This window comes from Gossypium hirsutum, chromosome A13, assembly GCF_007990345.1.
Source record: "Gossypium hirsutum isolate 1008001.06 chromosome A13, Gossypium_hirsutum_v2.1, whole genome shotgun sequence".
In the NCBI taxonomy this organism is placed as follows: domain Eukaryota; kingdom Viridiplantae; phylum Streptophyta; class Magnoliopsida; order Malvales; family Malvaceae; genus Gossypium; species Gossypium hirsutum.
This window is the reverse complement of record NC_053436.1, coordinates 81631514-81647904: the sequence shown is the minus strand read 5'-3', so window position 1 is coordinate 81647904 and position 16391 is coordinate 81631514. Positions and strand designations below refer to the sequence as shown.

Here is a 16391-nt window from a genome sequence, read left to right as displayed (position 1 = left end):
TGGAGTAATGATTCATTGTAATTTTACCCATTTTTATATATTTCTTTAATTTTTTAATTCATCACAAGGTTCATGCCATAGGGGCAAAGCTAAAATCAAAAAATAAAAAAGAACCTCATTGAGGAAGAAAATTCAGAGAATAAGGTAAGAAAACCAAAAAATATAGCAACTGAGAGAATATACAGAGCTATGTTTCTCCGACTCTTCATTTTGCTTGAAGTATCCCTTTTTTATACCCCTGTCAGAGTATTCATTTTTCTTAAAGTATCTGGTTTCAACACCCATGCCCGACGATGAAAGAACCTCTTTGAGAAAGTTATACAATAGATTTATTATATAAATTATTTTAAATTATATAAATTCATATAAGAAAATTTATTATCAATAATTTTATGAAATTATATCTTATTAAATTATATGTAATAATAATTATTTTAAATTATACAAATTCATATAAGATAATTTATTAGTTATAATTATTTAAATTTTATTAAATCATATATTTTAATTAAAATATATTTAATATTAATCATTTCAAATTATCTTTTATAGTATCATATATTATGATTTGAGTAAATTCATATAAGAATATTAATTATTAAGAATTTTATTAAAATATATATTTTAATTATAATATATTTAATATATTTAATAATAATTATGTTTAAATATGATTAAATTATTTATTTTTGATAATAAATAATCTTATTAAAATTTAAATAACAATAACAATAATCATTTACCAAAACAAATTTATGCTAAGGGTATTCTGGTCATTTTAGTTTTCTCCATTATGCTATTACACCTCTATTACATTCAACCAAACACAGTTTTACTATTACGCCTCTATTCCATTACATTCAACCAAACAGTTGATTTGCTATTACACCTCTAATCCAATACACCTCTAATCCAATACACCTCTAATCCAATACAGCGAACCAAAGGTGACCTAAAACTAAGAAAGGAGAAGAGAAAATATAAACCCTAGAAAAAGTTGCAGAAAAACTAAGAGAAAACCTAGAGAAACTAAGGCTAAAACTAAGTTAATGTGTGTATCCTCTCTCCTCAACCAAAATTAGCTATTTTAGGCTGATGTTTGATGAGTTTTTGTTGCCAAAATTTCTCCGACACAGGCCTAATGTGATTGGTGTGTCGGGTGGATAAAGACCACCCTTTTTGTGCAATTTTGTCTCCTCATGATATCGATATCATGATACCTAAGAAGAGAATATCGTGATACCCAGTTAGTTCTGAACTTGGGGGTCTTCTTGGAGGGTGCATATCTCAATACCACTAAAGGTTGGTCTTAAATCTTCAAGCCTATTGGAGGTATTGCGATTCCAAGGCTTGGATATCACAATAACCTCTCTTTTGGTGTCGTTTTCGCTTGTTTTCAACCTCCAACACACCACTCAACCACATATTAGGGCCCCTAATGACACTATTGGCAAGATTGGGTCTCAAAATGAGTAGAAACAAGACATTTACACTTATTAACTTAAAATTTAAAAATTACGAAAAACTAAAAAAAAGTCGCTACTTTGCTTGAGAATAAGCTCTTTAAGTGTACCGAGAAAACCTAATTTGCCATATCAAATTACGACAGATCAAAAAGTTATTTTCCAATCTAATCCAATTTCAAAATCTTTTTCTCTGCTCTAATTGAATCTAATATAGGGTTTTATTTTGTGTTCTATGTTAAAGGCTCAGATTTGATCCACCCGAACCCTCATTAACAATTGAAATTATCGCGCCTCCATTCCGAATTGGTAGAAAGAGTAAGTATCCTTGTAAATCAAGATCTAATTATTGGGTCTCTTTCTGTTTTGGCCAAATCTCAGTTGATGCTTATGACCGAATCTTATATGTGTTATTTTGTGTACGCTTAGTCGTGAACGGTTCTATGACACCTTATACTCGACCCAGTTGTTGGATCTGAATATAAAATGTCACATTTCGTTACCGAAGTAACTCACTTTTCCAAATTTTTTTTGAAAAGAAAACGTAGTGGTAAAATTATTTTATAAAAATTTCGACAGAATTTCTACCTATTTTACATAAAACCCCTGCAAAATTTAGATTTTTACAAAATATCCACATTCAAATTATCTCCCAAATCAATTCTCAGCACTACGATTTCTCAAAATACATCAATAAACTAGATTTCTATGCTTTACTATTTTTATCAAAACATTAGTTATAAAGTACTAGCTAAGAAAACATAATGAAAATATTTAAATTCAGTTTACGACATAATATTATATATTTATAAGCCTAGGTACATGCCATTTACATCAACTATAAAGTAAACTCTTCACTAACATTATTTGAGCTGAACTTCTGTTCTTCGGATGCTGCTGGAATGATCTAATGAATCTAATTACCTGCGCATGGAAAAATAGACAAACCGTATGCTGAGCAATTTTTATACTCAGTGATGCTAATATCATATAAATCATTACATAGGTATTAGACACAAATTAATTGATAGAAATAAACTAAAACATGATTATATATATCATTAATAACATCACAATAAAATAAAATTCTAATATTAATAAACTTTGATATTTTGATACTGGCAAATAGAATAAAGAAAATAAGCTTGTTAGTTAAATTCAAAATCACGTAATTAATTTAATTTGCACAATACGGAAATTCAAATAAATTCAAGTTTTGTTTTTGCTTTTCTTTCAATTTAGACCCCGTACTAAAGTTTAGACTAACCAGATACACGAATTCGCCACCCCAAGCTATTCGACAACAATGGCTATCAGAGTAGTCCACCACCCTCTGGGAATTGGGACTGCCCACGACCTTCTGGGAATTGGGGCTAACATCGACTTGGCCTTTTCTCCCTGGACCCTCTAGAAATTGGGGAGATCTAAATTCTCTAATATAAATACTATATGGCATGCCAACTATATTTGATTTAGTCTAACTTAGTGAAACGAGGTAAAAATCAAATTCCATGATCCATTTCAATTCTATTTTCATATAATTCTCATTTTAATTCTGTTTCATATTCAAATCACACATCGTCTAATGTAAAATAGGCTTCCAATTTGAAACATATTAAATATTTTCTTGCTCAATCATCTAAGATCATAATACTCAAATCCAAATTATAATAATGAATTCGCTAATTTAGTCTTATGAAAAACATAGTATTCATCTCGAAATATAATTTTATAAATAATAACTAAATTATTCAAGCTCATCCAAAACTCATAAAAATAAAATAAAATAAAATAAATATAACTAGTCATATTAAATTAAATATTCTAAAACTTAATGTGATGAAAATAAGATATTACCATAAACCGAAGTTCTAATCACTTTACTCCTTTTCTTCGCCTTTCTCCTTCAAGATGTTCGCTTCGTTTTTAGCTACAATAAGTGCAATTCATTACGAAACAACATAATTTATCCATTCTAAAACTAAAACTAAAACTAATAAAAACAAACTTCAATATGCATGATTATTCATATTGACAACTTAAGTTTTCTAGTCCAAAATTCATATGTTTTTAGACTCAATTATCCGTTTTCAATTTCGTTTTCACTAGAGAACTCACTGCTTCACAAGCTATCATTTAGTACCAATATTACACAAAGTGGCCAATGTTCTCTACTTTCCCTTTAACATGACCAAATATACCAAATAAACTTTTCATCGGTTTTTGTTTCTTTTTCACACTTCTAACAAGCTAGAACTTATCTTCTAATAATTTCCTATAAAAAAATATATCTATTTCACTTAAGTTTTCTAAGCTTCCATCAATTTCCTTTAATGACAACTTTTAAAATACTTGATAAAATAAAAAATTATTGGCATATATGTAAAGCAAGCTTCAAAGATTTAAAATCTATAAAAAAAATTGAAGAAAAACCATATGAAATGGGTTTTCTTTTTTTCCAATCTTTCATGAGAAAGATGAGAAAGAACTTATCATTCCCTCTTTTTATATATATTATAATATTTAATAAATTACTATTATTTTAAATAAAATGTTAAATAATAATTATTTAATGAAAATATCATTTAAAGTCATCATGAAACTTTTGATTTTTTTAATTAATAAAAAATTGTCATTAAATCCTTTCCATCAAAATAAAAATAGGATAATTGCACTTTAGTCTCTATACTTTTCTAACTTATTCAATTTAATCCCTAAACTTGATACTACCACATACTTCTACTAATAATCCTCTGTATTTTCATGTCTGACGGTTTTCTCTAAAAATGACAACAATTTCTTATACTACTATTTATTTATAGATCACTTATTCAAGGACTTCTACCATAAGTATTCTTCTTCTCTTTTTTTTTTAAAAAAAAATGGGGATGTTACAGGTTCAGATCTGTAACGAGAGAGAGTTGCGTTTTAGATCTAGTACGATCCAAACGTTTAATAAAGGAGTCTATCTTAACTAAGTATACATGTGTGTTTGATGATATTTGAGTGACTATATATATTAATTGTAACCAATCGATGGCATGAATGCATTTGGAGTGATAATGGAACGAGATCTATACCTTTTGTTAGGGTTGGCCATAAGTAAGTGTCCCTAACTAAAGTTTACTGTTTTGGTCAAAATTGTGTATATTGCAATTATATGTTTTGTGTTGTTTCGCATGTGTTGTGATGCTAAAACATGTATATTGATTTTGAAAATCCGATTACATGCTAATACATGTCTATTGTTACTGTTATTATTGATAGCATGATAAAAATGCTCACAAATACTGATATACTGAAGCATGATAAATAATGTCCTCTGTTTCTGTTAAATCTGATTGCATGTTAAAAACATGCTTACTGTACTGAATATGCTATTGACACTGTATGCCATATTGCATTGCATTGAGGTTGGGTCGATTATGAAAAGAGGAAGTTCTGTCTGTTTATCTGCATATCTAATGGTTTATCCACATATTTCTTGTAGCTATCTGCACTACTAGTGGCTTGTCCACATATTTCTGGCAGTTTATCTGCAAATATTTGTGGCTTGTCCACAACGTGATGTGTATGGATGGATGAGTTCTGAAGAACTCCTATTGTGGTGTGTAGCCGTGTTGGGTAGGATTTTTTTCTATAATTCAAAAATGCATGGTCATACATGATCATATACATGTATTTTGAAAATTTTGATTTTGTACTATTATGATATTTTGTATAATATATATTTATATACCATTCTAATTACTTGAGTTATGATTCACACTAAGCTTCTTAAGCTCATTCCTTAGTTTACTATCTTTTCAGATAACCAGTGAGGTTAGGATTCAGACTCAACAATCGAAGGAGTATCTCAGATAATTTTTAATAAATGTATTTTTAAACTTAATATTTATACTTTTTGTTATTTAGGATTGACTATGGCATGAGACTTTAATTTGAGTTTATTTTGGCATGCATGACATTTAAGTTTTAAACGGTCTAAACTTTGAAATTGATTTAATTATACAAACAACTTGGTTTTTAATTAAAATCTGTCAAATATCACTTTTTTCGCTACAATATGGAAAATGAGTTTTGAAAAGTAAATAAGTTGGAAATCAACTAAAATTTCAAAAATAATCAACCTTTGCAAAGTATATATATTTAAATTAATTGTTTTATGTTTGAAACTCGTACATTTTTGTAAAACTAAGAGATTCACACAATTCTATATAGAAAGATAAGCAAATGGTTTTAAAAACGTGTTTTGAAATCTAATGGTTTTATTAGGCCATTTTGGTTGTCAATGTAATATTCAGAATTTAGTTATAACGTCTAGGCCGGGTTTAGAAGGTTATACAACCTGAAAGGGTATTTGGGTGCAAGCTAAAAGTTCTTTAAATAGAGAGGAAAAGTGAGTTTCAAGCATTGAAACTATATCTATCACAATAGGGGATCGTCCTTCGACTTACGTGTCCTTATACCTTTGAGCAAAATGGACTGGTTGAACGGAAGCATCGATAGATTGCTACTTTTGGACTCTCTATGCTTGCATATGCCTCCATGCCATTGGCATAATAGTATGAAACTTTCAGCAGTGTTATGTATATGATAAACAAGTTACCTTCCCTTCCTTTAGAAGTCATCTCTCCCTATGAAAAATTGTTTTAAATAAAACCGAACTATTCTTTTCTTCGAGTTTTTGGTTGTTTGTGTTTTCCTATTCTTCGGCCTTATCATGTTAATAAACCACAGTTTTGATCCACACCCTACACATTTCTTGGTCACTCACTAGTTCATGAAGGGAATAGGTATCATTATCATTCGAGTAAAATATACATCTCTTGTCATGTCACCTTTTATGAAAATATGTTTCCATTTCAAACCAACTCAATTACTTCAAATGTCTCTTGTCAGTTGGTGGGTAACTAGCTGAAGAACAAGGCGGCAATATTTCTAGTGATTTAATTTTTTAAGCACCTTTGATAACCCATAATAAAAAGAAAATGAAAGAAATTTTTCAATGAAAAAGTATAGAAAATGATAATTAGATACTGAGCCATTTATCATTTAATATAATATTTTTCAATTCTTTTAAATTTATCCTTTAAATATTTTACCTTTAAAATTTTAAAAATTACATTTGTCAAATAATCTAATTATATTGTCTACTTATTTTTAAAAAAATATCAAATATATTTTATAACCTAAATCTAACACTTATTTTTTAATTTATCAAACAATAATTTAATAAATGAATTTTAGAAGATTTATATATATATTTTTTATGAAACTTTATGCTAAATGTATTTCTTGCCAATTTTAGGAAGTTAGTGGATTTGACTAAAAAGGAAAAATGATATATCATGAAAAATTTATTTAACCTTCTCAAATTTAATAACAGCTATTAAAAAATGTGTAGAAATAGTAAAAATTTCTCTCTAATTTATAAATGGGAAGATAACGTATTCCAATATACTTGAATTTTCGTCTTCTTACATTGACAATAAATTTCATCCTAAATTGAACTAAGACTCAATCAACTTGAATAAAATATCTTTAACTTAATTTAACAAATTAACTCATATGTAAGTATAGTAAGTGGGTGATTTTTGCTCACTCAACTTGATATATCTCTAAATAAGTTGACGTTTATTTGATCCCAAATTAATTATTTATTTACTCCTTTCAAGTTGATTTGAAAAATTAAAGTTACATTTGATTTTGACTTGAATATATTTTTTTATATTTATATTAAAATAAAAATAACTTTTAATTTTAATGATAGCGTTAATTTTTTTAAGTATAAATATATTAGAGTAAATATTAATATAAAATTTATATCATAAATATTTATAATAATCGTTTTGGTGGAACGGATTTTCCCTAAATTCGACACCAACCTAACTCGACTAGTATTTAGAATAAGATCTGCCCCGCCTCCTAAAAGAAAAAAACTGATGAAATTCACTGTATCCAAGTATTGTTTTCTGCCAATTCGTATATATAGTGATCTCTTGGGCAGAAAGGTTTAGGTTTTGTTAATCATCCCATATAAGTAAATTATAATTAATGGGTACTCCATTCCTTGATACGTGTACTCTTCACGTTGACACTTGTCCTCTTTTATTCCTCATTTGTCTTCTCTCGATATCAGAAATAAGAAATCATATCAAAACTATTTCTCTGTTTCCACCTCCACCCAGTATTTTGACGTGGCAATATTCTAATGGTGATCAATGTACATAGTCAACCATCTCTGTTTTGACCAACCAAATGATTTTGCCACGTCATCACTCACAACTTCAACTGTCTCCCTCTGTTCAACACTCAAAGCGCCTACCCGCCTTATCCTCTTTGGTCTTTGCAGTTTTATTCCTTTCTCTCCTAAGTCATATAATTCGGATTCAATTTGGGGATTAGGGTTTGTGGAGTACTTCGTTTTTGGTTTTGTTCGCTCTTTAACTAGAAAAAAAAATAAAAATAAAACATCAATCAATTCCCAGCCATGGAAGGAGACTTACTAGATTGGGAGGTGCTCCACAACTCGGATTCTGACTCTAATTCTATCCTGGTTAACTCGCCGCAGTTGAGGAATCTTGAGGGAATCGAAGGTGATACTGGAGGGATGATAAGGTCTGATTACTTTTCTCTTGATAATCAGAGTATGTATGCGAAGGAAGGGGATGCAAGTGAAGAAGGCTCTATTGAGTCAGATAATCCGAGTTGGATTGATCCCAAGCCGGAGACTCAGTTTAGGAGGAATAATTCGGGTGATTTTTGGTCCGATTCGGGTAGTGATCGGTCAGATGATCGTAAATTAAGTGATTTCTCTGTGAAAAAAGACTTGGAGTCCGCTGAGAATGAGGTTTGTTTACAAGGGATTGGTAAACCGGAAGCTAGGGCTGACGGATTGGGTACATTTAAGCCTGATGGTGCCGAATTTACTGAATTGGATAGGATAAAGGAATTAGATTTTGGTGGGTTTGGCGATATTCAAGATCAGAATAAGGATTTGGGCGAGTTGTGGCCTGATGCTGGCGGAGATGGTTTGGTTTCAATGAAGTTTAAGGATGTTGAAAAAGAGGCTAGCATTGATTTTGGTGATTGTATGGAAAAGGGAGCGGAGATGGAGAATTCAGGCGAGCTTGATAATAGGAATAGCTCAACTTTGGATTTGGGAGTAGGACACGGTACTACGGCTGGTAATGAAGGTTCTACCATTGATGAAATGAAGTTAAGTGCGAAATCAGTTAATGAGGAGGAGAAGAAGAAGGTAGTATGGTGGAAAGTTCCTTTTGAGCTCTTGAGATACTGTGTTTTAAGGGTTAGCCCTGTTTGGTCCTTCTCTGTAGCGGCGGCTGTGATGGGTTTTGTTATATTGGGACGTAGACTGTATAAGATGAAGCGGAAGAGCAGTAACTTGCAGCTGAAGGTTACCATGGATGATAAGGTTAGTTGCTGCTTATTTTTTCTATTATTGTTGTCAATATTTGAAAATTGAATTATCACTTGTCTCAGATTTATTATGTAATCAGATCACGTAAGTTGTCGGTTGTCCCTGCTGCTGCATAATTTAGATCCATTTTTGCTCTAGGGTTCACGTTGAAATTGAATTTCATTCCCTTTTATACAAGACTATTTATGATCCTTTCCATTTTTGTTGCGTCATCTCTTCAAGCTTCTCAATGACTAGTTGAGATCCTTTGTTTGATTGATTTGTCTGAGTTTTTACTCTGCATCTTTACGAATTTCTTGCTCTGGAAATATTTGATTATTAGGAGCTTTCCTGAGTGAACCTCGTGTTTGATTGATCATTAGTTCCTTGTCAAATCTCTGAATTTTTTCCTCCTTTTTACCCGTGGCTCCACTTGGTTCGCTATAAGTAACTTCCTAAAAGAAATGTTCTTGGGGAGGACTGATTCTTCTTTTGTTTCCCTTTCCTCCTCCACTGTTCTGTTCCGTCTTTCACTAACAACACTTTTAACCAATACAAAGTACAAGGATAAGCTGAAGGGAAAACACATATATAATGGAAAAACCAAATCAAGATTCAAACATCAAACTTTCTCACCATTAAATTGGATTTAAGACTATTTAGCTGATAGCTGAATCATAGCCCACACATTATCATGGTGAAAGTACATGTAATTAATATATAAGGTACATTGGATAGTCAAGTACTTGTAGCAGATCAGGAAAATTTTGGTTCAGTCGATACAGTTGATGATTGGTCCACTGCAAGATTTGCCTGTAAAACCATACTTCCCAAATAAAATATTGGGACAGAGTTTGAGAAGAGACAGGGACCGAGGATGGCTAGTGTTAGTTGGTCCTCATGGCAAGGTTAACCTCTAAAAACAACTTTCCCATTAAAACTATCGGAGTTGCTTTCCTTTATTTATTTATTTATTTATTCTTTTACTTGGTAAAATATTTTAGTTCGACCAATATCTTTTTCTGCCATGTCTTATATTAGAAAACAGAAAATAACTTCCTGGATGTCACGTATGCTAATGGAATAGTGACACTATCTTACTAGTAACGTGCTCCTGTTATGTTGTGTTTTATTTTGGAAGGAATCATTTTTCTTTCACAAGAAATTTAGATTATAAGAAAGGAAATATGTTATTGATTCTCCATTGTCTTCTCATTCAATTTGCTACTTTCCCATCTAATCCAATTCAGCTAGAACAATACACCTTTTGCTTCTAATGATGTGGAGTATTATTGTGTTTGTATACTTTTATGTACGAAGGATTAAGTGATGGATATGTTTGAGGATATAGCACGAGCAACATATATTGTATTACTCCATTGGAAAAAAAGGATTTTCATGACTATTTAACTTAAAGTTTGCTTTTTCTTGTATAGCTAAAATTTTTGTTTGTTGATAAGTTGCAATTAGTTTCTGCAGGAGTCTTACTTTTTTGAAGAGTCTTTTTTTTTTTTTTACTTACATTGCATCAACAGCCAATATGACATTAATTAATAGAATGCGTGATCTCCCCCACAAGAAAAATATTGTGCCATAATTACCATGTGAACAGAGCAGACTCCCAAACGAAACACTTGATAAAAAATTTAAGTCTCAAATATTATACTTCTGAATTTCCAAGTCGCAATAGCAGACAAAGCCTGGAAGTAAATTCTAACATTTGAAATGATTAATGGAATCATGAATCCATAACTACAACCCCCCCCCCCCCCCCCCCCCGAAAATTAACAGACCAAACAAAGCCAAATGAAAGTTGAGATATATCCTTACAAACTATGTTGTAGTCATGAATGTCCACATTGCACTCACAAAAACATTGTCCTGGAAGCACACGAACATAGAGGTAAAGTATAAAAAATCAACCATTCCAACAACTTTTATCTGCACTCCAAGGAGTTAGAAAAGGTGAAGGTTTTCCTTCTTGGTTGTTTGGTCCATTTATATTCTTCAGAAATACCGACTTTTTACGACTGCTTCTCTCCTTTTCTTTTGTGGAAATGGAGGTGGTTGGATTGGTTGGTTAAATTCGAAACTTCATGCGCATAACAAGTAGAATTGGTAGGTTAAAATAACCGGTTTGTTAAAATATTTATGGTATTAAGTTTGAATGTAGCTAAAACTAATTTAAGTTTAAACTAGTATAAGATGTCCTTTATATATATCAAAAGACCGTTATAGTCGACTGCTGATAAACATCCAACATTTTGTTCTTTGCTTGAGTTGTATTTGCAGAAGGTGTCCCAGTTTATGACTCGTGCAGCTCGTCTGAATGAGGCTTTTTCAGTTGTAAGACGTGTCCCAATTATACGGCCTTCGCTTCCCACCGCTGGGGTGAATACATGGTCTGTGATGAGTATGAGATGAAGGTGATACTGTGTAAAAAAGAAAAAAAGAAAAAGACCAGGGAGGGTGCCCACAAGGTAAGCCATAATATTATGTTTGCTTTGCTCTGTTAATGTAAGGATGATTGTTTTCAGTTTACTCTTTTGGTTATGTATGGGTTCTGAAATTGTATGTAAACTTCAGACTGTAATTTGTTTCAGTACCCTTTATGTTGTAAAACCTGGACCAATTATCTTATTATATTTCTAAATCTTTCTATCTGTACTGTAGAGTTTATTAATAGGGTTCTAATTGTATAGACTACTCCCACACCCAGCGATTTCAGTAGATGGTAGAATTAGGCCATCTCTTCTCCGGGGGTTTTTAATGCTCTTCAATGTTACTGAAGGGTTTAAGATGAGCCTGTATTTATAATAAAATGATAGAAATAATTAAAACATCTCAAAACAGGACATCATCCTAAACCCTTCACTAACATCATGATTTCTTTATGTATTGAGATGTTTGTGTATTTGTAATATCTTTATTTTTTGTTTTAATTATTTTTTCATTTATTTTTTTGGATCATGTATCATTTCCACCGTCGTAATAATTTGACTTCAATTCTAAAACCATTCATTTAGGATATATTATATTTATTTAGATATAGTTAAATATATATTTTTTTAAAATGATTCAATTTAAGGAAAATTTTTAGTTACTTACTTATTTCGGTTTAGTTTTAAATAGTATATTTAAAGTAGTTGGTTCGTAAGTTACCATGTGTATTTAATATGATGCTGATAGATCGATCAAATACTCGTTCAGAAAAAAATGTTTTTATTTATTTTTGTTTTTTAAAATGTTTTTTATATTATTTTACAATTTATGTTTGAAATTTATAATTTTTTTAATTCAAGGTTTAAATTCAGGTTACTCAAAAGTTTACCATTACCTTCAACCAACATTGTTGGTTGTAAGGTTGTAAGGATTTTATAGCATAACGATTGATTTTAATGAAGAAGATGAAAGGAAAAAGAAGAGAAAAATAGAAAATTGGGAATTTCTCTTGGATTTTTCTTAATCTTCAATGTACACAGTTCTCAGTATATACACAAAAGACTTTGGGGATCTGTGACAAACTAAAACTGCCCTCAACTAATTACTTCACCAAGTCACCCATTTGTCAGTTCTACCACTCTTTTAACTTGTCTCGCAGTTTACACAAAAACCAAACAGATAGAGGCTTGGTATGTGTGCAACTTGATCGTGTGCAGGCACTTGACCAACAATCAGCTTACCTTTTGCCTCTCTTTCGCTAACGAAGAACAAATCATGTTTGAACTTGGAGGGCAACACTGAATTAGCGGAAACGACATGGTTAAAAAGTATTTGCACATACAACTCATTGAACAACGACTCCAATCACATAACATCGGTTTTGGCACTTGCAATACTCCCTGTACTCTACCTCAGCCATAGAATGAGATACGACTTGCTGTTTTTAAAACACCAGGATATAGGGGTGCCTCCAAAGGATAAATAATACCCTGTAGTGGACTTCTGATAATTGACATCAAGTTCCCAGTTAGCATCAGCAAAGTATTTGCAGACATGTAAACCATATGCAAGCTCAAGTCGAGTGATGACAACATATTGCAAAGCTCCAGCTATACTTCTATACTCCTTTTGATTCTCTGACTGCCTTCGACATTGGACATTTGACAGGTACTAACCACAGGGGTAGGCATTCCATTAGCTTAATCAATATGAATGTCCTCTAAGAGTTCAACTATTTACGTTGGCTTGAGAATAGTCCACTACTAGCAGTATGAGTTACTTCAATGACAAGAAGTAGTTTAGTGAACCATATCTTTGAGAGAAAATTCAGGGTTCGATTGATGCACAAACCCATTGATTTTGGCAGCATCATAGCCAATTATGATGATGTCGTCCACATAAAACCTTCACAAATAAAGAAGAATCAGATTTAGATAATTAAAAACCCATAAATAGTAGAAAATCCTTCAATATAGTGCCTTCCAACGCTTGTAAATAAGCGGTTGTCCTCCTTTTTTGAACATATCCTAGAGGTTGTTCCATGTATATCTCTTCATAGAAAACACCATTTAAAAATGCATTGTTCATGTCCACCTGTCTCAAATGCCATCTTTTTGTAATAACAACGGAAAGGACAGTCTGAATAGTGACGGGTTTCACAACTGGAATGAGAGTGTCTTAAAAATCACAGCTTAAAACTTATGATCGCCCTTTTGCAACTAGTCTTCATTTGTATTGAGCAACAAACCCATCTGGGTTTCTACAACCAATATGCTTTCTATTAGAGGGTAATGGGATCAATGTCCAAGTTTGATTTTGAATGAGGGCACCATATTCTACCTGGGTAGCTTGCCTCCATTCTTTGCTTGCAATCCAGGGCTCTCTTATATCTAGTTTAGCAAATATCGACCTTAGATCTTGTACCCATAGAGTGTGTATTTTGATGAGCAACATTTTGAGTAATAGGAACTTCATCTCTGATTGTGGGAGTTGGTAAAATGTTAGTGATACCCTCTTCTAACATCACAAGTACATTTTCAGGTATTATATGTACATTGTCATTTGTTGTAGGGCTGTTTGAAGTAATGAAATCTGAGGAAGTAGAAGGAGAAGAGGTTGAAACAAACCAGCTTTGGGATATTACAAGCATAAGATATGTAACATAAGAAACCTCACATTGACTGAACATTTGAATGAGGTTGAGAAGCAAACAAGAATGTTGCTCATCAAAGACAACATAGCGTTTGTATTAAGACATTGATAACCCTTATGAATAGAACTATATCCAAGGAAAGTACAAGACTTTGAGCTGTACTCAAGCTTAGGCTAATTGTAAGGCCTCAAATGTGGATAGAAACAACAACCAAGCAGTCTCAAGTGACTAGTTTGGTTGCACCCCATAGAGCACCTTATGAAGAGAATTATTTTTTTTAGAACAGAAGTAGGCAGATGAACTGCACTAACAAAAGCATAACTCCAGTACTTCATTAAGAGATACTTTGAGCAAGAAAGGTTAGCCCCATCTCTACAACAAGCCTATGCTTCAGTTTTGCTATGCCATTTTGCTCAAAGGTGTAAGTACAAACAACTTTGTTGAATACGAAATATGTTGGTGTTAAAACAAAGAAAAAAAAAAGCAAATGATATATGAAAACGAGTAAGAGACGAAGCAAATCTAATCTGTATTTTTTAACAAAATAAAAATACATTATATGTCATTTGTTTCATCAAATACTTAACTAACTCCACTAAGCTATCTTGTAACTTTTAAAACATTACTTGTACACATGGATAAGCTGACTAATCAGCTTAATCACCACCTAAACTGTAACGCTCCCTTACCCAAGACCGTCTCCGGAGTTGAGCATGAGACATTACTAAACTTATTTTAGCATTTAAACAAGTTCAAACAATTCTCCTAGTAAATTGTCAACTTGCGTCACAGTTGCTAAAAAAAATCATATCTTGAGTTATGAAACTCAAAATCAAATCCCGTAAATTTTCCTGAAACTAGACTGATATATCTACTTATTAATTTTTTTCTAGAATTTTTGGTAGGGCCAATTAGTACAGTTTATTAGTTAAAGTCTCCCCTGTTTTAGGGTTCGGCTACTCTGACCCCTGTGCACTACGAATCAAATTCTTCCTGTACAGAGATCCAATGACCATTTCGTTTGTTTCTATTAAAAATAGACTCAATAAGGAATCCATAAATATAAAGTGTGAGCCCTAATTATTTTTACAAAATTTATGATGAATTTCTAAAGTCAGAACAGGGAATCCAGAAATTGCTCTGACCCTGTTTCACCTAAACGTAAATATCTCATAAAATACAACTCTTTTACCTATTTTGTTTCTTCCACATGAAAATAGATTCATTAATCTTCAATTCCATATTTTATTCATCATCTAATTCTATCTCTACTATTTTTAGTGATTTTTCAAACTCACATCACTACTGTTGTGTGATTCTGTTTTATAGCCAATTTCACCATTTTATGGATTTCCATAGATTAGTTAGCACATAAAGCATAAGTGTTATCAAATATAATCTTGATTAGCCACTCCAATAGCTATTCATTCTCAAACATTTCCATGCCATCCATGAGCCATATCATAAGATTATATACACAAAATGATTATAATGCTATACATGCCATATTCCCAAAATATACAAGTCATTATACCGAAATAGTTTGTTGATAGTGTGAGCGCGCCTCCGACCGTTCCCGATCTCCTAGCCGGCTTGACAAAACTACAAAGAATAGAGAGGAGGAGTCAGCATAATTGCTTAGTAAGTTCACATGTAAATAGCAAGTAACATAACCATGCAATAATACGAAATCCACATTTGCATAATATCACCAAAGCATTCATATCATATTTCTCATTCATGATCCTACCATATTATTGTTATATTGAAGTCTCAACCCAAGGGTTAAGTACATACCTGTACAAATTTTCTCATTCGCCACACTTACCAACATGACACCTTCGTTTTAGGTACTCATCTCATCCACTTAAGATTTACCCATTGAACACATCGGAATATGATTCGAATACACGGATTTCATGCACATAAGTGCCATACCCGCAGCTAGACAAACTCAATAGCCTGCGGAGATTATGTAGCCAAGCTACCATGTAACCCGCCCATAAGTGAACTCGAACTCAACTCAACGAGCTCGGGCGTTCGCATCCATAAGTGAACTCGGACTCAACTCAACGAGTTCGGATGCCTAGTTACATCTCACGAACTCGGACTCAACTCAACGAGCTCGGAACTCAAATATCTTAGTGACATGTCACTTGTATTCTATTCTATTCCCAAGGTTCAAACAGGCTTTTTCCTCGATCACACATCTTTTCCGTCTTCCACGGAATATCAAAACCGATACTCGGTAGCAATTCATATTTAACAAGTAGCACACATAATTTGCATATTACTCAATAATAATCACAAAGCATAATATTTCATGATATTAATCATCATATCATATAAATAACATTAAATTACTTAAAATGACAATTATGTTACTACATTTACACCTGAATTTACCTCG

At 32.0% G+C, this 16391-nt stretch overlaps 1 protein-coding gene across 1 annotated transcript; it reads left to right on the top strand.

Moving 5' to 3' along the window:
• The first annotated feature begins 7605 nt into the window (after window positions 1-7605).
• Window positions 7606-11547, top strand: LOC107895064 (uncharacterized). The gene is made up of 2 exons (XM_016820273.2): window positions 7606-8901; window positions 11179-11547. Exons 1-2 carry the CDS (start codon window positions 7957-7959, stop codon window positions 11308-11310), a joined length of 1077 nt encoding a protein of 358 aa, XP_016675762.1. The 5' UTR covers window positions 7606-7956; the 3' UTR covers window positions 11311-11547.
• Window positions 11548-16391: the final 4844 nt, after the last annotated feature.

Bases quoted from the DNA above. Each gene is read 5' to 3' on its own strand.
- LOC107895064 (XM_016820273.2), top strand. From the start codon at position 7,957: ATGGAAGGAGACTTACTAGATTGGGAGGTGCTCCACAACTCGGATTCT. The intron at 8,902-11,178 runs GTTAGTTGCTGC...TTGTATTTGCAG, and splicing joins AGGTTACCATGGATGATAAG to AAGGTGTCCCAGTTTATGAC.